The sequence below is a fragment of the Sebastes fasciatus genome, chromosome 1 (genome assembly GCF_043250625.1).
Source record: "Sebastes fasciatus isolate fSebFas1 chromosome 1, fSebFas1.pri, whole genome shotgun sequence".
Lineage (NCBI taxonomy): Eukaryota > Metazoa > Chordata > Actinopteri > Perciformes > Sebastidae > Sebastes > Sebastes fasciatus.
In genome coordinates, this window is record NC_133795.1 from 35408623 (window position 1) to 35432498 (window position 23876).

At 40.0% G+C, this 23876-nt stretch overlaps 2 protein-coding genes across 6 annotated transcripts in view; both read left to right on the forward strand.

Annotated features, from left to right (window-relative positions):
- The window catches only part of rab44 (RAB44, member RAS oncogene family), an 82282-nt gene that overhangs the window by 56057 nt on the left and 2349 nt on the right, over positions 1-23876 (forward strand). The window contains exons 1-8 of one of the 4 annotated variants that reach the window (XM_074646135.1): positions 7984-8051; positions 8418-13465; positions 15959-18409; positions 19861-19910; positions 20968-21056; positions 21151-21288; positions 21364-21445; positions 23113-23227. In XM_074646135.1, the coding sequence (XP_074502236.1) occupies positions 8435-13465; positions 15959-18409; positions 19861-19910; positions 20968-21056; positions 21151-21288; positions 21364-21445; positions 23113-23227 (7956 nt within the window). In that variant the 5' untranslated portion in view covers positions 7984-8051; positions 8418-8434. Of the gene's footprint in view, positions 1-7983; positions 8052-8417; positions 18410-19860; positions 19911-20967; positions 21057-21150; positions 21289-21363; positions 21446-23112; positions 23228-23876 lie in introns of those variants that run through there. The other 3 variants (XM_074646105.1, XM_074646126.1, XM_074646116.1) reach the window with 3 other exon arrangements.
- srsf3a (serine and arginine rich splicing factor 3a) lies at positions 825-7230 on the forward strand. Of its 2 annotated transcripts, XM_074645897.1 has the most exons (7): positions 825-951; positions 1880-1933; positions 3439-3643; positions 3755-3895; positions 6066-6089; positions 6185-6265; positions 6622-7230. In XM_074645897.1, exons 2-7 carry the CDS (start codon positions 1930-1932, stop codon positions 6647-6649), a joined length of 483 nt encoding a protein of 160 aa, XP_074501998.1. In that variant the 5' UTR covers positions 825-951; positions 1880-1929; the 3' UTR covers positions 6650-7230. The 2 variants fall into 2 exon arrangements, with proteins under 2 accessions (XP_074501998.1, XP_074502007.1); XM_074645906.1 differs by lacking the exons at positions 825-951; positions 1880-1933; positions 3439-3643; positions 3755-3895 and adding an exon at positions 4726-5177 and having other exon boundaries at positions 6622-6657.

Consider the following 23876-nt stretch of genomic DNA (forward strand, 5'->3'; position numbering starts at 1 on the left):
ACTCTGTAAATATGTATTTTAAGGTTTACATGTAAAGTGATATATACGCATTTGTGCATCTTTTTCTACACGTGGAATGATATTTGCGCATTCGCAGATCGCTTCCTGTGCATTTGTGGGCCACATGACATTTGTAACTTTCCTCCTGTTTGTTTACAGAATTTTGTCCGATTGGTACCGCAGCAGATCTGTAGATACTAGTTGTAATCCACAGAAGACAATTCACAAATGTGTACCATGATCTGCAAATATTTCACTATACACAAAAGTATTTTTGTATTTGTGTTGTGTAAAGTCACAGCCACAAAAATACATGTTTGTGGATAGTGAAATATTTGTAGATCATGGTACACATTTGTAGAATGTCTTCTGTGGATTACAACTAATAAAGTCCAATAAAAACTTCCATATTATTGGACTTTATTAGTTGCAACCCACAGAAGACATTTCACAAATGCACAGGAAGCGATCTGTAAATGCGCAGATATCATTCCACGTGTAGAAATAGATGCACAAATGTGTACATATCACTTTACATGTAATCCTTAAAATACGTATTTACAGAGGAAGTTATGTGTATTTGCAAATTACCCTTTATTTTTGTGGATGTGACTTAACACAACACAAATACAAGTTATGTGGATAGTGAAATATTTGCAGATCATGGTACACATTAGTGTAATGTCTTCTGTGGGTTACAACCAATAAAGTCCAATAAAAACTTCCATACTGTTGCATCTCTTAGTGGATCCTTTGACCCGTCTGTAAACAGCTATACAGAACTAACCTCTGTTCCCTCCAAACACACACGGCTCGCAGACCGGATGTGTCGTCACCGTGTATATCTCTACGTAGTGATGTCTGGCTGGTCACAGTGAAGCTAGCAGCTGAACGGACGGACGGCGTGTTGACTGCTGCTAACGTTACTGTCGAACTGCAATCCAACAAAAGGTGAGCTACAAGTCTTAAATACACCGAGATGCTCGGTTCACTCCACTGTTTATGTCATGTAAGTGTGTTATTGTGCAGGAGGGCTCAGAGGTTAATGTTCTTTATCACCGCGTCGTCGTGGTTTGCTGCTAAATGTGCTAATGCTAACAGCGTTGCTTAGCTAGCGGTAGCTTAGCGTTAGCATGGCTGCTAGCTGCGGGGGCTGGGTATCCTGGCAACAGTAATGTGTGTTCTGTTCTTAATCACTACATATCTTTAACGTTAGTGATCAAGTAGATCAAGCAAATTGAGCCTTAAAGTAACAGAAGCCGGTGTTAATAAAACCCAAGGCGTTGTTACGCACAAGCTAACACAAGCTAAGTACCTCCGGTTGCTAGCTAGCGTTAGCTTGTGTAGCCACCGATAGCATGTAACGTTAGCCTCCTTTTGCCGACTCTGGTTAAACCAATACCAAACTAAATGATTAAGACGATGTAAGGATAGAAAGGTAAGAAGTTAGACTTTAGTTTTACACCGTTAGATTAACTGAAAACATCCCAGGATCGTTTATAGTGGTAGTTAAAGTGGAGTTTCTGTAGGATGTTAGCTAAAACGTGTCCGGACAAGGAAACAATACCGCCAAGTGGAAAACCAACAATACAGTCCGGATTATTATGATCAGTGCCCGGTGAGCCAGCTCGTAGTAATGATGCACGTTAATGCTGTGATTTTAACAGCAGAGACTAGTTATTTTTTTATAATAAACAGGTCTTTTCTCCTGCAGACATAATGAAGCGCTCTGTCGAGCTATCCATGTGTAACGTTAGTGAGCCAAACACTGAGACCAGGATGTTCCAACACGATATGGACATTCAATCATGTGTTTGACATTTATTTTACACAGAAGTCAGGTATGTGGTTGTAACAATTTCTGTTTTTTTCTTTTCAGGTACATCTGATTGTAGGATTCTTAACAAGAAGATATTTAAATCTGGTGAAATGAGTAAGTGAAATTAATACTTCCTTGTTACCTTTTGTCTCAGGTGAGAACACACTACAGGGTGTATCCCTTTAGAAAATATGTAGCTACTGCGATAAGCCAATTAAACATTGACACACTCGGTATCAGTTGACTTAACCAGATAACTGCTGAAACAGAAGTCACACTCAATAAAGGGCGGGTCCATTATTGTATTTCTTTTGATGTTTTTACGTCTTTCTGTAGCCTCCCAATAGTGTTCCTAATGTATTCAATCCAAACATTACAATTTTAGTCAAAATCAAATGGGGGATGCACCGATACCGGATCGGGCATTGGACCGATACTGGCTTAAACTGCTGTGAAAATGGGGCCGATCTATTAAATTCAGTTCTATGTTTATATACTATATACATTATTTACTGGAATTTGAATTCCTGTTTAATTTTTGACCAATTTGTTGCTGCATTAAAAAGGTTCCCACTTAAATTGTAATTCCTGTTCATTTTGAAGATTTTTTACCAAGTTGCTCGTGTGTGATTTATTTTTTAATAATAGACAATTCAGTATATTTATATCTATGTATTTATTTGTTACATTTTGGTCTACAAAGTTAGAAAAGCAATGTCTTAAGTCAAGCCTGATGTTGCCTTACACATAAAAAAAATGACCACAGTGAGGCATACAGCTTATTAAATAAATACTGGTATCGGATCGGAACTTGGTATCGGCCGATACCCAAAGCCCATCAATATCAGGACTGAAAAAGTCTGATCGGTGCATCCCTAAAATTGAATGTTTGCAGGTTTACAGTGTTTTACTTGAGATTGGCATGCGAACAATAGCAGACCCCGGGGCATTATCACTATGAACTGAGATGCTAAAACACTACTGGAATACATGCTGTGTCATGTCAGCTGGACTTCCTCCAATGCATTGCATTATTTTCCCACAGTGATTACCTTTTGGCTGCATCACTACTGTCAATCATAAATCATTCACCAACAACTTGGCAAAACAAATATTCAAAATTAACAGGAATTACAATTCAAGTGCAAACCTTTTTAAAGCAACAACTTAAGCTGAAATTAAAATTCCAGTATATAATGTATAAAGTGTATAAACATAGAACTGAATAGATCGGACCCATTGTCACCGATACCCGATCGAGCTATGTGAGTCAGTATTGGCCCGATATCTGATCCAGTATCGGTGCATCCCTACAAATTGATGCAAAAATCCTGTAAAGGGTTGTCATAGAGCAACCCATCTCACAATGTTCAATCCTAATTAAAGAAACAAACTAAATTGGGCAAAACAAGCGGTAGTTCATATGAACCAAGAACTTAACACCCAAAAATAAAAAGTAAATAAGGTAGATGTTGGTCATGTAGATTATTGTAGTTTGGAATTTCATCATCCAAAATGTGGAGGGACACTCAGTTTGTGTACATTCATCTTACAAGTCTCATAATGTTATCATGATGCATAAGCAACATTCAACATATGTTTGTGTCTCCTTCTTTCAGGCCAAACTGACCAATTCCCCCTTGACTGCAAGGTTTATGTTGGGAATCTAGGAAACAATGGAAACAAGACAGAGTTGGAAAGTGCTTTTGGGTACTATGGTCCTTTAAGAAGTGTTTGGGTTGCCAGGAATCCCCCAGGCTTTGCTTTTGTAGAGTTTGAAGATCCTAGAGATGCATCCGACGCTGTGAAAGAACTGGATGGAAGGTAAAAACTTTGTCAACACATCTTTTAGTGGTTGTTCCTTTGTAGTGCATGTTTTTTTTTTGTTGTTGTTTTTTTTTGCACCTTCTCACTCATGTGATGACTTTTGCTTAGGAACATGTGTGGCTGTCGAGTGCGTGTGGAGTTGTCCAATGGGGAAAAGCGCTCAAGGAGCCGCGGCCATCCTCCATCCTGGGGGGGGGGTAGACGCCCTCGCGATGATTTAAGGCGACGTAGTCCTCCAGTCAGACGCAGGTATGAAATTCCTACTTGACCATTAATTTTATCGTTTTTATTTACAGTCTCATTTGCTGTGTGTGTGTTTTATTTTTGTTTGTTTTTTAAGCACAAATTACAAAGTATATTTACATTCCCCACACACTGTAAGCATTTTTTTTACTCCATCAAAATATTAGTTTGGCAAAGCCGCTATAAATCTGACAACCTCCCACACTGACAAATAATCTCATATCTTTAGATCTCAGACCTATTAAAGCTTAGTCAAACTTTAAGCCAAAATGAAATAGGACGTTTCTGATTGATCATCGCAATTGCCTAAATTTAATTGTTATCACTCTTAAGTGCTGCAAATCATGAAGGTAAAATAAAATAATTATTAGAATACATACAAAATGAGTTCATCAATAGATAATGTGTGGATATGGCTGCTTCAGGATTTGATATATTGATGTCCCTCCCTTAATATGTTTAAAAATCTAAATCTACATTAAACGGAGTGACACTTTTTAAATCTTAATTATTTCATTGTTTCAATGGTATTTTTTATTTTTTGCTAAGTTTGACAGCCAAGTCCAAAGACAGCTAATGTAAACACTTGACTATTTATGAACTCCTGTAACGGTATGTCTGTAAAAGAGACCAAGCTCTACCAGAGTGTACGGGGACATTTTAAGAGGCACAGTATGCACTTCATCATCCATCAAACATTTTTACAGGTAATTTCTAGAATTACTTTCTGCAGGTGTAAATTTTGTTTTCTTTCTGAGTTCAGTTGCCATCTATTAATAAAACTGAACCCCGTTGCAGAGTCACCACCACGCTTCTCACCATCTGAGTCAGTCAACTAGTCTTCTTTCAGCATCATGTGACTGCTGACCAGGGAGCCCCCATCAGCTTGGCTGGTGTTGTCACATGACCAAGGCGCACCGCCAGTCGTCAGGTTCCACCAACCTTTTGGTTCCTGAGCATGCAGTTCGCAGCATCCTCCTCTTCTTCCTCCAACCTTAACCCAATCGACAGCGGCCCACTTCACATTATCAACCAATCAGCGTCTTTACTCTATTCTCCACACAACTACTGTATCAACGGGAACAGCCCATGGCTTTACATCCCTTCCCATCCTTCCCCCCCAAAAAAGGCAGGGAAAGTCTACAACTACCCCTTCCAACCAGCCACCAAGCAACTTCATATCGCCAACATTTGCATCATGTGGCAAATCCTCTCTGCAATTCGACTTCCCTCACCATCAGTCTGGCTTCCTTGCGTCATTTCTATCTTGTCCAAATCCCCCAAAATAGTAAGTTTCTTTTATCCTGCTCTTTGTAGTTTTGATGCTTAATCTAGCTTTCAAAGGTGCTTGACAGTTTTCCCTCAGCAGTTATGTAATTTAGAGCAAGTTCAGTGCAGAGCTGCAAAAATCTACAGAGCAAAAGTTGTGGTCAAGGAACTTTGCTGTCAGTCTTCTATTTTTATTTGCAAAAATGAACTACATTTATCGGATGTTCACCGTGTAATTGGGCTACGGAGTGCATTTTCAAGGCTCGACATTAAGCCAGCTTGAGTGATAGCCCTTGGAATGAAGTGTACTTTGTTTTTGTAGTTTTAATGTTCTTCCCCTTTTCCGTGAAAATATCCTTTCCCCTCGAGTGTCCCAGATTCTCACCTAAAGATTACATTTGTTATCACGGTTGTTTCGCAGCAATCTTGAGCGCCAATGCATGTAGGTTACTTGTGGTTTTGATGACCTTTCAGTGGTTCACGAAATGTCCTACATAAAAGTGAAGATCCCGGTCTCCGTTTAGACTGTCGTTTAAAAGCACTTTTATAGTGGCCTTGCAGCAGACAGGTCATCTATGAAATGTTTTGCCCACTTGCCATGATTAAGTAGTAACATATTTTAGTTGTCTTAATGTCGAGCCCTGATTTTGTCCTATATTCTGAAATCTGGCTCCATGATTGGTGATCATTGGACAAAGTTTCCTTTTTAATGAGTTGATTTTGATGCAGTTCATGGATGCAGATGATCCTTCTATTTACAGACAAGGAACTACGTGTAACCACGTTTCCACGTGTAATCCATGTCTCTCAGGATCAGGAATACCAAAGGTTTCATTAGTGATAGGAAGGTTAAATTTGCTTTACTAATTTTTTTTTGCTTCACTGTTTTACCTTACGTACGCTATAGGAGGAGGAGCCGCAGCCGCAGCAGGTAAGCTTGAAACAACCGTTTATCTCTTTAACTCTGCGTTTGTCGATAATTAAAAATAAAATTTGTGTTAATTGTTTTTTTGTGTCGTTCACCAGGTCTCTTTCAAGAGACAGAGGGAGACAACGGTCTCTCTCCAGAGACAAGAAGTGCCCAAGATCCATCTCACGGTCCAGGAGGCAAGTTTAAGCATTATTGATTATAATGGTATCGTACTCTGATGTTGCGCTCGCACTACGAGCGACACAGCAACAGGCTGCAAGTCATTTTCGGTGGAAGCCGGTGACATGAAGCTACAAACTGACGCCCAACAATGTTTTGTTTTAAAAAGAAAAAATGCTGTTGGTCAGGTCCTGTAGTTATGTTGCTATTTAACAACAGAACTACGTCAGCGAGCGCTCGACGACAATGTAGCTGGCCACTCTTTGTTATTTTGTTGCTTTTGTCGCTTGTAGTGTGAACACATAATCTTAGCGCTGAAGTATTTTTATTACCACTCATTTTGCACCTATTCACTAATTTGTTTATTTTACAGTCGCTCCCGGTCTAACGAGCGAAAATGAGGACGTCGAGCGATGGTTCATCTGCAGGATCTTGCTACGGTTGGGGGAAAATACTAAATTTTTATAGTCATGTTTTTCTTTTCTCTAGGGTCGGCCACGTTGCATATTGTGTATTAGCAGTCTGTTGAATTAACAACAAAGGACTTAAGTCTTTTCCTCCGAAAGCAAATTCTATCGTACCCTGCATGTTGTGAAATGGATTACTGGATTTAGTTTTACATTACCATCCTGTTTTTAAACTGTTGAATTAAAGCTCATGTGATGTTTTTATTTGTTTTTGTTTTGCTCTTTTTTTAAATTCTTGGTTGACTCTTAAATTCCTGGCAGTGGGTTAATGTGAGATGCACCACCAGTAGGAGCATACGTTAGTGATACCAATCAGACTAGCAACAAATGATGTTAAATACTGGTGCTGTTATTTGCAGGCTATCCTTGAAGCCAAAACATCTGTAATTCTGTGTTTTACCGATCACTTTTTTGCAAAAAAAAAAAAAATGCATTTACTCTATTCAACTATGCTTGACTCTGACAAATTGTGCTGCAGTTAAACAACTTGTTCAATAAATGGTTTTCCAAGGTGACTATGTTGTTTTTTTGTGTTTGGATAGTTGCATAAACCAATAAGATTTATATAATGTTAAGATGTAGGGCTGTCCCGAATACTTTTTTTTTTTTTTTTTTTGGGCTTCGGTGAGAGGTATTCGAAGCTTCGCGGCGCAGCGGGAAACGCTGCCGTACAGCTGTATACACATACACTTCTACACACAACAAACCGATAAATGCCTGAGAATAACTAATAATTGTTGAATAATGAGGAAATATTGTGGGATTATTCCTTATTTCATGGGCTATTTTGAGATTTATCCTTCATTGTTACATACTTGTATATAACAAAAAACGAAGCAGTGAAATTCCGATTTATAGATCGATTACTATGGTAATGATCGAAGCTTCGAAGAATTCAGGTCAGCCCTAGTTAAGATAATCTTTTGTTAGTCCCACAGGAGGGAAATGTGTTGCAGCAGCAAAGGGGATGGTGCAAAAAAGAGGCATCAGTAAAAAAAAAAAACAAGATGAATAAGTAAACTGTAAGAAAACTAAATATAATAGACTGAATAGTTCCCATTATTGCACATATGACAGATAAAATGTCGATATTGCACAGTGGTATACATTATGTTAAATTCAGCAGACGTAATAATCGAATGACATTTTGCAAAGTAAATATGGAACAATAATTCAGTTCAGGAAGTACTGCATGTTGTTGCCGTTGCCTGATAAAGCTACAAGTGCAACCGACACAGGAAACTGTCATGGTTTCAGTAAAGGAACAACCCCCCCATGTGTGAAATGTATTTATTACTAAGCAGCTCATGTTAGACAGAGGTGCCAGATTTGGGTGGTGAGTACATGTGGTGTCTTAATGATTATATGTTGGACCTGAAATCATTTATCAAATTAATGTTTTTATTTCCTGATTAACATAATTGGTGCAGTTTGTTTTTTTTAAAGGAACTGACTGAACAGTTAGTAGTATGGTAGTACTGTAATAGTAAATAACAAAAATCTGTATGCATCTCAATGCTGTTTGTTTGACAAAATTATTGTTTTGAATGTTTCTCAGTAGTTAAAGGTGACAGAAATGACCTGTATGTGTTTACTGTAATATATATTTTGTTAAAATTCAGTTGATATCAGGTGCTGATGAGTGGTAGATTTAAACTTGATATGCTGACACGTTGCATGACTGAATGTCTCGTGTTTTAAGAGAGAAGATAAGAAGACATGTCTGCTCAAAGTGCAAAGAAAAAAAGAATTGGTTCACGTCGACGAGTAGCAAACCAAAATGAAATATCTAAGGCTGATGAGTTCCACGTAGGGGACAGTACCTCTGTAGCTGGAAGCCACATACCAGAAGAACATACTGAATCATTAAATGTACTCGGTCATTTTGATAATTCACAATCTGAAAGCCAACATCCACCCTCACCTGAACTCTCAGGGGGCAGAAGAAAACTGGGGTCTAGTAGAAGACTTAAAGGACGGCATGTTAAGGACTCCGTGACTGAATCGTACCACGAAGCTAGAGAGGAAGTTGAGGATAAGACCAGGGAAAAGGAAACCACCGTTTCAAAACAAACGCCACTTGCAATACAGCCTGAGAGGCAGGAAGCTTCGAGTCAAGGAAGTGAGCACGATGATATGTCTGCTACACCTGAATATTCTTCTGAGATTCAGAAGACTACTACAACAAACTATCCAGAGGCTGACCTGGAAAGTTTAATTCCCAAAGGTAGAAATCTGCCAACAGACCTAGATGAAAATGAGAACGACTCTGAAGTGGTATCTGACTCTTATAAATTAGCAGAAACCACACAGGAAGGAAATGACATATCAATTCTTCACAGTGAAAAAGTCAAAGAAAGTGCACATCTTGTTGGCATCTCTGAGTTAACCAGCTTAAGTGCACTTTCATGTCCAACAGTAGATCAGCAACTGATTGACCAATCAAATTTCAAGGAAATGCCAGAAGAAAAACGTCCCAGTGTGTGTTCTGTAACTGAAAAAGAAGGCAAGGAAAGAGACGATGACACAGAATCGTTCAGGCACGATGGAAATTTACAGGGCAGCTATTTGGTGAGTGAGTCACACGTAGAATCAGCAGTTATGCAGTTTTCTACCACACCGGAGATAACCACAGAAAAAATCAGCCCAACAGAAAATACTGAAGTTGAATGCAGCGTTGGGCAAGCAACAATTTTGTCACCAAAAGAGGAATTGCCTACAGATGAGGAACAAAATGAGCATTTCAATTTATCTGAGGTCAGAGCTGCTCATCATTCAGAGGATGATGTAAACAAACAGCATGAACAGGAGATTAGGCTGACAGAAAAGCACATGCCACCTGATGACACAGAAAATTCAGAAATCATTTCTGGAAACCTGACGGACCAAACTGAAGTCAGTGACACATACCAATCTGAGCTGACTGAGAAAAGTACTGATGGTTCTCCTAGCAATCAGGACATTTCATATCCTGAAGACAAACAGGATGAACATCCGACAGATGAAAACAACTTTGAGGCTTTAGAGCAGAAAAATGAGGATTATCATGTTTATGATACCAAGGAACCACAGATCAGCGACATAGAAAGAGTAGACTCTGCACTAGGTCAGGTGTATGAGATTGAAGGCCGAGTAGAGGATGATATAAAACCCAGTGCTGAACAAACGGCTCATCAGGAGAAGGAGGGACTCTTCTCTGAAGTGGAGGAGAGTGAATCTTCTTTACAAACCGTGCAATCAGAAATAAATGCTACTTTGGACTCCCAACCTCAGCAGGACGACACCAGCTTAAACCCCATTGGGAACAGGAGAAAACTGGGGTCTAGCCGTAGAAATAGAGGAAGACAACATGTCAAGGACTCTGCTGCTGAATCAGACCACGAACACAAAGAAGATGCAGAGAGTACCAGGGGTAATGAAGCCATCGAAACAGCACAAATGTTATTGGCGACAGAGAGAACGAGTCAGGAAGAATTAAGTCAAGGAAGTGAGCATGATGTCATACCTGAGACACATGACAGCTCTTTGTATTCAGCCACTGTAACTGATTATTCATCTGAGGTTCAGAGCCCCACTACAACAAACTATCCAGAGGCTGACCTGGAAAGTTTAATTCCTGAAAGTGAAAATCTTCAAGAAGATCATGATGAAAGAGAGACTCACTTTAAAGTGGAGGTGTCTGATAAATCAGTGGGAGCCACGCTGGAAGGAGCGGACAAATCTGACAGTCTTCAAGGTCAAGAAGTCAAAGGTGAACATCATTCAGAGGATGCTGTAAATAAAGAGCATGAACAGGAGGTTAAGCCAACAGAAAATCAAGAAATGCCTCAGATTGATAACTCATCTGAAAGTGTGATACGTGATGCCACAGAAAATTCAGAAATCATTTCTGGAAACATGACGGACCAAATTGAAGTCAGTGACACATACCAATCTGAGCTGACTGAGAAAGGTACTGATCGTTCTCCTACCAATCAGGACATTTCATATCCTGAAGACAAACAGGATGAACATCCGACAGATGAAAACAACTTTGAGGCTTTAGAGCAGAAAAATGAGGATTATCATGTTTATGATACCAAGGAACCACAGATCAGCGACATAGAAAGAGTAGACTCTGCACTAGGTCAGGTGTATGAGATTGAAGGCCGAGTAGAGGATGATATAAAACCCAGCGCTGAACAAACAGCTCATCAGGAGAAGGAAGGACTCTTCTCCGAAGTGGAGGAGAGTGGATCCTCTTTACTAACCGTGCAATCAGAAATAAATGCTCCTTTGGACTCCCAACCTCAGCAGGACGACACCAGCTTCAACCCCATTGGGAACAGGAGAAAACTGGGGTCTAGCCGTAGAAATAGAGGAAGACGACATGTCAAGGACTCTGTTGCTGAATCAGACCACGAACCTACAGAGGACGTTGTTGGAAATACCAGAGATAATGAACCCCTTGAAACAACAGAAATGTCATTAACAATGGAGACAGCAGTGCAGGAAAAATCAATGGAAACCATGTTGGAAGGAATGGACACATTTGACACTCCTCAGACTGAAGATGTTAGTGATCAAGTTAAAGAAAATGCATATGTTGGTACAGTTGTTGGCATTGACTTACATTCAAGTACAACAGTTGATCAACAGATGATCGACCAATCAAATTTCAGGGATATATCAGATGAAGAACTTCTCAATGTGAGTTCTGTAACAGAAAAAGAAAACAAGGAAAGAGACGAGGACACAGAACTGTTCAGGCAGGTTGGACATTTACAGACCAACTATTTGGTGAGTGAGGATATAGAGTCTTCTCTCACACCAGAGATAACCACAGAACAACACAGCAGCAGAGAGCATACAGAGCCTGAATACAGTGTTGAACAAGCAATATTTTCATCACCAGAAGAGGAGTTGCAAACAAATGAGGAACAAAATGAGATTTTCAAGTTACCTGAAGTCAAAGGTGAACATCATTCAGAGGATGCTGTAAATAAAGACCATGAACAGGAGGTTAAGCCAACAGAAAATCAAGAAATGCCTCAGATTGATAACTCATCTGAAAGTGTGATGCATGATGCCACAGAAAATTCTGAATTAATTTCTGGGAACCTGACGGACCAAACTGAAGTCAGTGACATATACCAATCTGAGCTGACTGAGAAAAGTACTGATGGTTCTCCTACCAATCAGGACATTTCATATCCTGATGACAAACAGGATGAACATCCTACAAAAGAAGTATTGTATGAGATTGAAGGCCGAGTAGAGGATGATATAAAACCCAGTGCTGAACAAACAGCTCATCCGGAGAAGGAAGGACTCTTCTCTGAAGTGGAGGAGAGTGGATCCTCTTTACTAACCGTGCAATCAGAAATAAATGCTCCTTTGGACTCCCAACCTCAGCAGGACGACACCAGCTTCAACCCCATTGGGAACAGGAGAAAACTGGGGTCTAGCCGTAGAAATAGAGGAAGACGACATGTCAAGGACTCTGCTGCTGAATCAGACCACGAACCTACAGAGGACGTTGTTGGAAATACCAGAGATAATGAACCCCTTGAAATAACAGAAATGTCATTAACAATAGAGACAGCAGTGCAGGAAAAATCAATGGAAACCATGTTGGAAGGAATGGACACATTTGACACTCCTCAGACTGAAGATGTTAGTGATCAAGTTAAAGAAAATGCATATGTTGGTACAGTTGTTGGCATTGACTTACATTCAAGTACAACAGTTGATCAACAGATGATCGACCAATCAAATTTCAGGGATATACCAGATGAAGAACTTCTCAATGTGAGTTCTGTAACAGAAAAAGAAAACAAGGAAAGAGACGAGGACACAGAACTGTTCAGGCAGGTTGGACATTTACAGACCAACTATTTGGTGAGTGAGGATATAGAGTCTTCTATCACACCAGAGATAACCACAGAAAAACACAGCAGCAGAGAGCATACAGAGCCTGAATACAGTGTTGAACAAGCAATATTTTCATCACCAGAAGAGGAGTTGCCAACAAATGAGGAACAAAATGAGATTTTCAACCTACCTGAACAGGAGGTTAAGCCAACAGAAAATCAAGAAATGCCTCAGATTGATAACTCATCTGAAAGTGTGATGCATGATGCCACAGAAAATTCTGAATTAATTTCTGGAAACCTGACGGACCAAACTGAAGTCAGTGACACATACCAATCTGAGCTGACTGAGAAAAATACTGATGGTTCTCCTACCAATCAGGACATTTCATGTCCTGAAGACAAACAGGATGAACATCCTACAAAAGAAGTAGTGTATGAGATTGAAGGCCGAGTAGAGGATGATATAAAACCCAGTGCTGAACAAACAGCTCATCAGGAGAAGGAGGGCCTCTTCTCTGAAGTGGAGGAGAGTGAATCCTCTTTACTAACCGTGCAATCAGAAATAAATGCTTCTTTGGACTCCCAACCTCAGCAGGACGACACCAGCTTCAACCCCATTGGGAACAGGAGAAAACTGGGGTCTAGCCGTAGAAATAGAGGAAGACGACATGTCAAGGACTCTGCTGCTGAATCAGACCACGAACCTACAGAGGACGTTGTTGGAAATACCAGAGATAATGAACCCCTTGAAATAACAGAAATGTCATTAACAATAGAGACAGCAGTGCAGGAAAAATCAATGGAAACCATGTTGGAAGGAATGGACACATTTGACACTCCTCAGACTGAAGATGTTAGTGATCAAGTTAAAGAAAATGCATATGTTGGTACAGTTGTTGGCATTGACTTACATTCAAGTACAACAGTTGATCAACAGATGATCGACCAATCAAATTTCAGGGATATACCAGATGAAGAACTTCTCAATGTGAGTTCTGTAACAGAAAAAGAAAACAAGGAAAGAGACGAGGACACAGAACTGTTCAGGCAGGTTGGACATTTACAGACCAACTATTTGGTGAGTGAGGATATAGAGTCTTCTATCACACCAGAGATAACCACAGAAAAACACAGCAGCAGAGAGCATACAGAGCCTGAATACAGTGTTGAACAAGCAATATTTTCATCACCAGAAGAGGAGTTGCCAACAAATGAGGAACAAAATGAGATTTTCAACCTACCTGAACAGGAGGTTAAGCCAACAGAAAATCAAGAAATGCCTCAGATTGATAACTCATCTGAAAGTGTGATGCATGATGCCACAGAAAATTCTGAATTAATTTCTGGAAACCTGACGGACCAAACTGAAGTCAGTGACACATACCAATCTGAGCTGACTGAGAAAAATACTGATGGTTCTCCTACCAATCAGGACATTTCATGTCCTGAAGACAAACAGGATGAACATCCTACAAAAGAAGTAGTGTATGAGATTGAAGGCCGAGTAGAGGATGATATAAAACCCAGTGCTGAACAAACAGCTCATCAGGAGAAGGAGGGCCTCTTCTCTGAAGTGGAGGAGAGTGAATCCTCTTTACTAACCGTGCAATCAGAAATAAATGCTTCTTTGGACTCCCAACCTCAGCAGAACGACACCAGCTTCAACCCCATTGGGAACAGGAGAAAACTGGGGTCTAGCCGTAGAAATAGAGGAAGACGACATGTCAAGGACTCTGCTGCTGAATCAGACCACGAACACAAGGAAGATGTAGAGAGTACCAGGGGTAATGAAGCCATCGAAACAGCACAAATGTTATTGGCAACAGAGAGAATGAGTCAGGAAGAATTAAGTCAAGGAAGTGAGCATGATGTCATACCTGAGACACATGACATCTCTTTGTATTCAGCCACTGTAACTGATTATTCATCTGAGGTTCAGAGCCCCACTACAACAAACTATCCAGAGGCTGACCTGGAAAGTTTAATTCCAGAAAGTGAAAATCTTCAAGAAGATCATGATGAAAGAGAGACTCACTTTAAAGTGGAGGTGTCTGATAAATCAGTGGGAGCCATGCTAGAAGGATCGGAAAAATCTGACAGTCTTCAGAGTCAAGAAGTCAAAGGTGAACATCATTCAGAGGATGCTGTAAATAAAGAACATGAACAGGAGGTTAAGCCAACAGAAAATCAAGAAATGCCTCAGATTGATAACTCATCTGAAAGTGTGATACGTGATGAAGTGAGTGACACATACCAATCTGAGCTGACTGAGAAAAGTACTGATGGTTCTCCTACCAATCAGGACATTTCATATCCTGAAGACAAACAGGATGAACATCCTACAAAAGAAGTATTGTATGAGATTGAAGGCCGAGTAGAGGATGATATAAAACCCAGTGCTGAACAAACAGCTCACCAGGAGAAGGAGGGACTCTTCTCTGAAGTGGAGAAGAGTGAATCTTCTTTACAAACCGTGCAATCAGAAATAAATGCTCCTTTGGACTCCCAACCTCAGCAGGACGACAACAGCTTCAACCCCATTGGGAACAGAAGAAAACTGGGGTCTAGCCGTAGAAATAGAGGAAGACAACATGTCAAGGACTCTGCTGCTGAATCAGACTACGAACACAAAGAAGATGTAGAAAGTACCAGGGGTAATGAAGCCATCGAAACAGCACAAATGTTATTGGCGACAGAGAGAACGAGTCAGGAAGAATTAAGTCAAGGAAGTGAGCATGATGTCATACCTGAGACACATGACAGCTCTTTGTATTCAGCCACAATGACTGATTATTCATCTGAGGTTCAGAGCCCCACTACAACAAACTATCCAGAGGCTGACCTGGAAAGTTTAATTCCTAAAAGTGAAAATCTTCAAGAAGATCATGATGAAAGAGAGACTCACTTTAAAGTGGAGGTGTCTGATAAATCAGTGGGAGCCACGCTGGAAGGATCGGACAAATCTGACAGTCTTCAGAGTCAAGAAGTCAAAGGTCAACATCATTCAGAGGATGCTGTAAATAAAGAGCATGAACAGGAGGTTAAGCCAACAGAAAATCAAGAAATGCCTCAGATTGATAAATCCCAACCTCAGCAGGACGACACCAGCTTCAACCCCATTGGGAACAGGAGAAAACTGGGGTCTAGCCGTAGAAATAGAGGAAGACGACATGTCATGGACTCTGCTGCTGAATCAGACCACGAACCTACAGAGGACGTTGTTGGAAATACCAGAGATAATGAACCCCTTGAAATAACAGAAATGTCATTAACAATAGAGACAGCAGTGCAGGAAAAATCAATGGAAACCATGTTGGAAGGAATGGACACATTTGACACTCCTCAGACTGAAGATGTTAGTGATCAAGTTAAACATGTTGGCACACAGGAAAGGGACGAGGACACAGAATCAGTCAGACGGGATGAAAATTTACAGACTAACTATTTGGTGAGTGAGACACAAGCAAAATCAGAAGATATAGAGTCCTCTATCTCACCGGAGGTAAGCTCAGAAAATAGCAGCCCTGGAGAACATACTGAAATTGAATGCAGTGTTGAGCAAGCAGCATTTTCATCATCAAAAGAAGAGTTGTCCACAAATGAGGAACGAACAGAGCATGTAAGCTCAGGCCCTCGGCTTTCAGAGGATCCTGTAAATGAATTGCACGAAGAGGCGATCAAGCCAACACAAATGCAAGAAATGCCTCAAATTGATAACTCCTCAATTAAAGACAGCGAATCTTCTTTACAAACAACGCAATCAGAACATTTTGACTCCCAACCTCTGGACAATTCTGAGAGTATCAAAGAGCAAACTAACACCGGTTCCAGTCCCAAAGGGAACAGAAGGAAATTGGGGTCAAGCCGAAGACAAAAAGGACGACTGCATGTCGAGGACACAACAAAAATGTCATTACCGATGGAGACAATGAGGCAGGAAGAATTAAAAGAACAAACCGACCTAGACTTTAAATTCGCTGGGGAAATTAGATCAACTGTAAATAACGAAGGAAACACAGAAAAGATGTTGGAGGAAGATACTATTGTGGCAACAGACATGACTTCAAGCTCAGGGAAGGATGACTTTGTAAAATCTAATGAGGAAGTCAATGAGGAAGAATGTAAACTTATAAAAGATACTGAGAATTTAAGTCAGCTTGGATGTGACACAGTTAAAATGGATTTGATCCAATCACTAGACGTCTCAGCCACCGCTGTTAATATGCAACAGACAAATGATGCACCAGAAAATGTGGGAGATGTCACGAAACAAGACTATGAAACAGAGGCAGAGAGTTCAATGCATGTACAAGTTTATGGATTGGATGATGGAGAACAATTTGAAGATACTACAAAGAAAGACCACGAAGCCCATGAAATTAATGTTTCACCGGAGATCACACATGCTGAACGCTTTTCTGCTGCACACGACAAAACTGACACTTTGGCTCCATTTGACATCGGTCTGGAGGAAAACATCCAAGCACAGCTGGCTGTAGATGTGTCTGAGGAAAGTGGAATTTCCAGCCAACAAGGGATACAAGAACAAACTAATTTGGACGACGGTGAAAATTTGCAAGGAGGATCCAAACAGAAGAGGAGAAAGTTGGGCTCTACCCGCCGAACTCAACTCAACAGGAAACCAGAGGAAAAGAGAGTAGAAACAAAAGACTTAGACGCAGAAGCTGACATGAGAAGTCTTGACAAGATGGAAGTAGTGGAGGAGTTAACAATGACTGTAACTGCAGAGGTATCACAGAATGAAAATGCAAAACTGTCATTGAGTCCTGTAGATAAAGAACAACAGGAAACCATTTCAAAGGCTCTCCTTCCTGAGCAATCTGCCTCCCACAATGAAGAGGTTGTTAATCCTGTTAAGTTTGTTCACATAGCTGATGTAAGGGACAGTGAGAGAAATGTGGAGCCATCACAGATAGATGATTTTACAGCCACTGAGATGCATATCTCAGACTTACTGTCTGCAAATACTGAAGACTCTACAAGCACCGGTATCACAGACAGGGGCTTTGTGTCTTCATGTGAGACAACACAGAGTACGCGGGGTGATGAGGAAAGGCCAGAGAGTGTAAACATAACACAGGACCAATCTTTGAAATCAGCGGAAGTGCCTGTTGTTGCAGATTTCGAAATAGTGAAAGCTGCAGTGAGAGGAGGAGCTGCAGAAGAGTATACGAATGCACAGGCTAGTAAACAAGAGCCGGACGATGCTGATGAAGGAGCTCACAATAAACATCTCGAGATGAAGAACGCGAGTCCAAATTTAGATTCGACCAACAGGAAAAGAAAGATGGGCTCCTCCCGCAGGAATCTCGTATCACGAACCAAACGGGAAGACTTAAATCAAAAGCAGGAGGTGGATGATGAGGCAACAGAGACTGAAACTAATGTTGGAGATGTAAAGACAGTAAGTTTCTCAGGCAACGTGGAAGATGAGCCACAACTTCACACAGAACACAAAGACTCTGAGCAAAGGGAACAATCTGAAACAGTGGCGTACAGCCACACTGATGAGGAAAATCCTGTTTCTCATGGTCAACTAGTAGAAACAGAGAATCAACTAACTCCCAGTTATCTCCCCTCAACACCATCCACTTCTCCCAAACACGATTCAATGTCAGAATCATCACCAGGTGGGAGAAGAAGAAAAATGGGATCTCACCGGAAGTCACATGGACACCAAAACCATGAAAACCAAACTGCAGGAGGGGACAGAAAAACAGATAATGAGAGAGACGTCAAAAGTATCACAGATGAAAGTGCCATCAAGACAACTGAAGAGCCGAGTGAAAGACCTCTGGGCCTGGACAAAATATCAGAGGTAAGCAGCAAAGAGTCATTTTTCTTTTTTACACTTTCTAGTAGGAATCTTCCACCATGATTGTTTCATGTTGTACTTAAACTGATGAACAGATAGTTTGCACTGCATTTCAATTAGCCTATTAGTTATGACCAATTCTTAGCGAACTTTCTAAACATTGTGCAGCTTTATCATATTTATAATTTGGAGCCTTTACTCTGAGGTGAATGATTATTACTGTTCTGTCGCACAGTAAGTAAATGTTGTGCTGTACTTCCAGTTTGCACAAATCCTATTACACGCTGGTCGAGTTTGTTACAAGAAGAAAAAAATTACGCAATGAACCAAAATGAGGAACATGCGGTTCACACTACGAGTTTCTCATACTGAAAAGGAGAACATAAACATGTATCTTGCTTCTTGATCTTATATGGTTTTTATTTCTGTAAAAAGCATTCAGCTGTTTTTTTTCACTTCAACGACACACAAAGCCTCCCACAAATGTTTTAGTAATGCACATTTACTGATTAAAAGCTGCAGTAGGCGGTATATTTTTGGCATCATTGAGCAAAAAGTCCATAATAACCTTTCAGCATATTGTAATTCAAGTGTTCTGAGAGAAAACTAGACTTCTGCACCTCCTCATGGCTCTGTTTACAGACTTTAGAATATCTAGCCCATGACGGGAGACTTAGGCCAATCACAGGTCATTTCAGAGAGAGAGCGTTCCTATTGGCTGTGCTCCGGCTGGTGGGCGGTGCTTAGTATTTCCTCATCTGGTCTCAACATGGCTGCCCGGTCACAAACTTTATCATTTTACAGCTAAACAGTACACTAAGATGTTTCTGAAAACATTTGAGGCGAGAAATAGGCATTACAGTAACAGAATATTGATTCATATTTGATCAGCGCTGCCTAGTTTGACTGTTTGATCGGAGTTATGGAGTGATTGACAGCTGCTCAGAGACGACAGACTTCACCTCGGCTCTGATTGGTTGTTTTCCTCCGGTCTATGAAATCTAGCAGATGACATTGGGAGCACCGGAGGACACAGAGGCACATCATTTCTTTCAGATTATCTGTCTCATACACTACTGTCAGGAAATTCATGTGCAAGTATTTATATAGAAGTCCTGTTACATTTCCTTTCTATAAAATGTCATATTTTAGTGGTTGTAACATTACATCATTGTACAAACAGCACAAATTGCTGAAAATCTGATAATATCCTCATATGAAACATCACAAAACAAACGCCTCACTTCCCGTGTGCCAGAGGATTACTCCTGGGAAATCTGCCAAATGCAAAGTTTGGATGTTTAATTGGCGACTGTCCAGAGCTTAATATAAAACAAATGAAAAGTCAATCATCAAATCAAAATGTCACAGATTGAAGATGAAATCTGCAAATCAAAGTAGAATCACCTCTACTGTCACCTCACTGAGAGACTGAGATCTTTTTGTCCGTGCAGGTTGATCAAAGTGACAAGAAACCATCATCCAATATCAGCACCGCAAAGAGGTACGTAAGATATAAACACCGCCTCCTCCGATTAGCTTAGCACAATAACGTGTTTATCTGCCTGGTTGGGTTACTATCAGAGAGGATGCTTCATTCATATCAACATGGACCAACCGTCAGTAAAATGATGAATCTATGGAAGCATAATTAATTTGATCAGTTTTTGTTTTGTTATCTGATTCTGATTAGCAGACTATAGTGAGTCCACTGCTGGTCTGAGTAAAGAGACAGGAGTGATATGGTGTGGAGGCCACAGTGTTATTCTGATGCTCAATGTAGCCAGCTTAAAAGATGAGATGCAAGCACAACTGTTACAAATATAGAATATATTTGTCTCCCTATCAGTTATAGAGTAATAGAGGACAGACTAAGGGGTAGGTAGTTTGCAGTGAGATAACTGTAGGTTGGTTCTTATTGCTGTGTGTTCAGTTGTAAAGTGAGATGTGTGTTTGGAGGCTTGTAAATTATTAAAGTGTGTTTTTCCTGTTGGGAGGTGTGTTTTGTGTTTGCTATAATGTCTTTTGTGACATGTCTAATTTTAATCCCAGACAGTTTTCTCTTTTGGGAGACAATCAAAGCAACCTTGACCACAACCTTGTAATATGTATTTTTGTAAATATGTTACTATATATCAGGTTATCACATAACAGGGTCAACGGTACAATGAGATGTACAGGATGAGAGAACAGGTCAGCTCAGCAATCAAAGTCGCATAAGATAAGATGAAATGACAATAATAGATAGAATAACATTAATAAGATAGAAAGACAATGAAAAGATAAAATGACAATAAATTGTTAGATTAAAAAGTGATGAAATAAATAAAACAAAATATATTACTATAAACATGAAAATGAGGATTGTGTGTAAAAGTAAGTGGCAGTATCTCTAACAGTTTTGCGTTCCTTTTATGTAGTTTTTGTTTTTATCTCAACATCAAATATGAACATGTGGTTTGGTGGGGATGCTGATGTCTGACAACTAAAAACTCGCCTGAATGTGACTAATATTTAGTGTTGTGTTTTGTTTGAACTACGCTCGGTTGTCTGTTCCACAGTGAGAAGACTCCTGAACCAGGGACTCCAGTTCAACGCCCTTATGCTGAAATCGTCCTCGGTCAAGAGAGTCAACACAAGTTTTCTCTGGGTAAACTGAACATTAATACTTAACACGTGGCAGTCAGATAACGAGAGAGGGGAGTTTGATGGGTAGAAATAGAAATAGAATGTGTTGTTTTCAGCAGGTGACTCCAGAGGAGCAGATCTCAGAGCAAACGCTTTCAATGTGATGATGGTCGGAGACAGCAGTGTGGGTAAATCCTCCTTCATGAAAAGAGCTCAAAGTGGGAAGTTTTCTTTAGAAATACCCGCCTCTATTGGTAAGATCCTTATCTTTATACTATCATATTCCCATAAATGTGTACAGAATGATGTTACATAATTACATTTTGTAGGACTTGATTCCTGCATGTGGACTGTGGTGGTGGATGGAAAACCTGTGGTGCTACAGTTGTGGGATACAGCGGGTCAAGAAAGGTACGTTTTCTTTTCATTTTCCGATAATTTATCGGCTATAATTTAATTATCAGAATAATACATAATATTATCAATTTCCCATTATTGGACGATAATTTATCGGGCCTGATATACAGCATATATTGTGCACTATGATGGTCTTTATATGATGGTCTGAATGTTGTGAACGTGGTGGTGGATAGATGCACTCTGGTGGCCCAGGACAGGTTGTCTCAATCTGAAGGCAGCGTCCTGTGTTCTCAGCGGTGCGTACACCTTGGCGGTCAGCTCAGACTTCTGATGACCACATGTGAGAATGCATAATAAAGTAACATCCTCTGTGCACTTGCTATTGTAGCACACAATCACAGATACTGTAATTATGACTCACCACGGGCAGCAGCCTTACTGAACATGTGCCAGAAAATGTGCTCAAAACATTTGAGCGGTCTCCCTCAGGCCAGGTTGGAACTTGTTTCAGAACCGGTTTGCCACACCTCAGCAATGTTTCGCTTGCTGGAATTAACACAACAGATGTTAACTGTTGAAGTATGCAGAGGTTCCATTGAGGTTCAATGTCCATATAGAGTTCACAGAGAGTCACCTTAAACTTGAAGATTTCCATTGATATAAATGTCTCTTAAGTCACTATCTATCAATGCAATGTTATATATTTGCAGCATCAGTAACTGGGTGTCTGTGGCAACGTTCCCGAGAAATAAATGCTATGAACACAACTCTGAAAGCTTTAATTAGGGATGCACTGATACGGATACCAGATCGGATGTCGGGCCGATACTGACCCAAATAGCTGGATCGGATATCTGTGACAATCTATTCAATTCAATTTTATGTTTATAAACTATATACATTATTTACTGGAATTTGAATTCCTGTTTCAGTTTTGACCAATTTGTTGCTGCATTAAAAAGGTTTACTCTTTAATTGTAATTCCTGATTAATTTTGAAGATTTTTTTTTGCCAAGTCGTTGGTGCATGATTTATTATTTTAATAATACATAACAATTAACTAAATTTATGTTATGTTATCTGTGTATTTATTTGTTATATTTTGTTCTACAAAGTTAGGAAAGTGATGTTTAAGTCAAACCTGATGTTTTCTTACGCATAACAGAATGATCCCAGTCACTTCCACACAGTGAGGCATACAGCTTATTAATGAAACACTGGTATCGGATCGGTACTCAGTATCGGCCCATACCCAAAGCCCAGGTATCGCTATCGGTATCGAGACTAAAAAAGTCAGATCGATGCATCCCTAACTTGAAGCGTAGTGTTTTCAACAACAATACTCCAGACTGCTATCAACCAGGACTGAAAAAGGATTGCCACCAGTCAGTACCGAGATGTACGCACCAAATCATCATTCCTCATGTAAAACCACTATAAAATATAATAACGTGTTATTAAAGTGTTGCATTGTGGAGGCAATTTGTGCAATCGCTGTGTCTCTCCAGGGAAGATGTCTACAATGCTTTCCATGACAAAAAGCTTGAGTGAAGTCTCTGTAAACTCAACTAACCAGTACATAGTATATAGTATACACACACCTCAACACCTTTAGGCTGTTTAATCAGGGCCTGCTGTTAAGTGGCCTCTCCTGATTTAAAAATAACCCTTTAAGCACAGTTGGCCTCTCTGGTTTCATTCTTTGTCATCCTTCAAAGGTTTCACAGCATCACAAGACAGGTTTTCCACAAAGCCCACGCATTCCTCTTGATGTATGACATCACTTCCTCTCAGAGTTTTTCTGCAGTGAGCTACTGGGCAAACTGTATTCAGGTATGTTATCGCCACACTTACTGGCTGTGTTTATATTGTTACAGATGTTGAAACTACAGGTTTTTATTCAAGGCCAGACATTAAAGTAAAATTGCAACAGTGCTCTCCTGCTTTATCATTTTCCAATAGCCATGCCAATGTAATGCTTCTTTTATATTTCACATTCAGGATTATAAAAGTGTTTTTCACACATCAGAATTCAATGCCTTAACCCAAAGCAGTCATACATAAACTTTTCTTAAACAAAATGGCTAAAACTACTCTACCATCTTTATACAGATTACAGCCAGCAATGCAGGGTAGCATCAGCTTTTCAGCATCCAGCATTCACACCACAGATTCTTCAGAAGTGCCTCTTCTAGTTAAAGTTAAAGGTCAAAGAAAAATTAGTCAAATCTAAAAATCTAACCAGGTGTTCATTGCTACTGCTAGAGACACATGAAGGCATTTAAGTTCGATACCCAGCGTTTAATTAAAGCAGCAGGTGGTAGAAATGGAGCAAATATGATTTTAAAAAGTTATTTTTATAAAACGGTCACAATATCCTGACAGTAGTGCATGAGACAGGTAATCTGAAAAAAATCATGTGCCTCTGTGTCCTTCGCTGCTCCTAATGGCATCTGCAAGATTTCACCTACCGGAGGAGCTG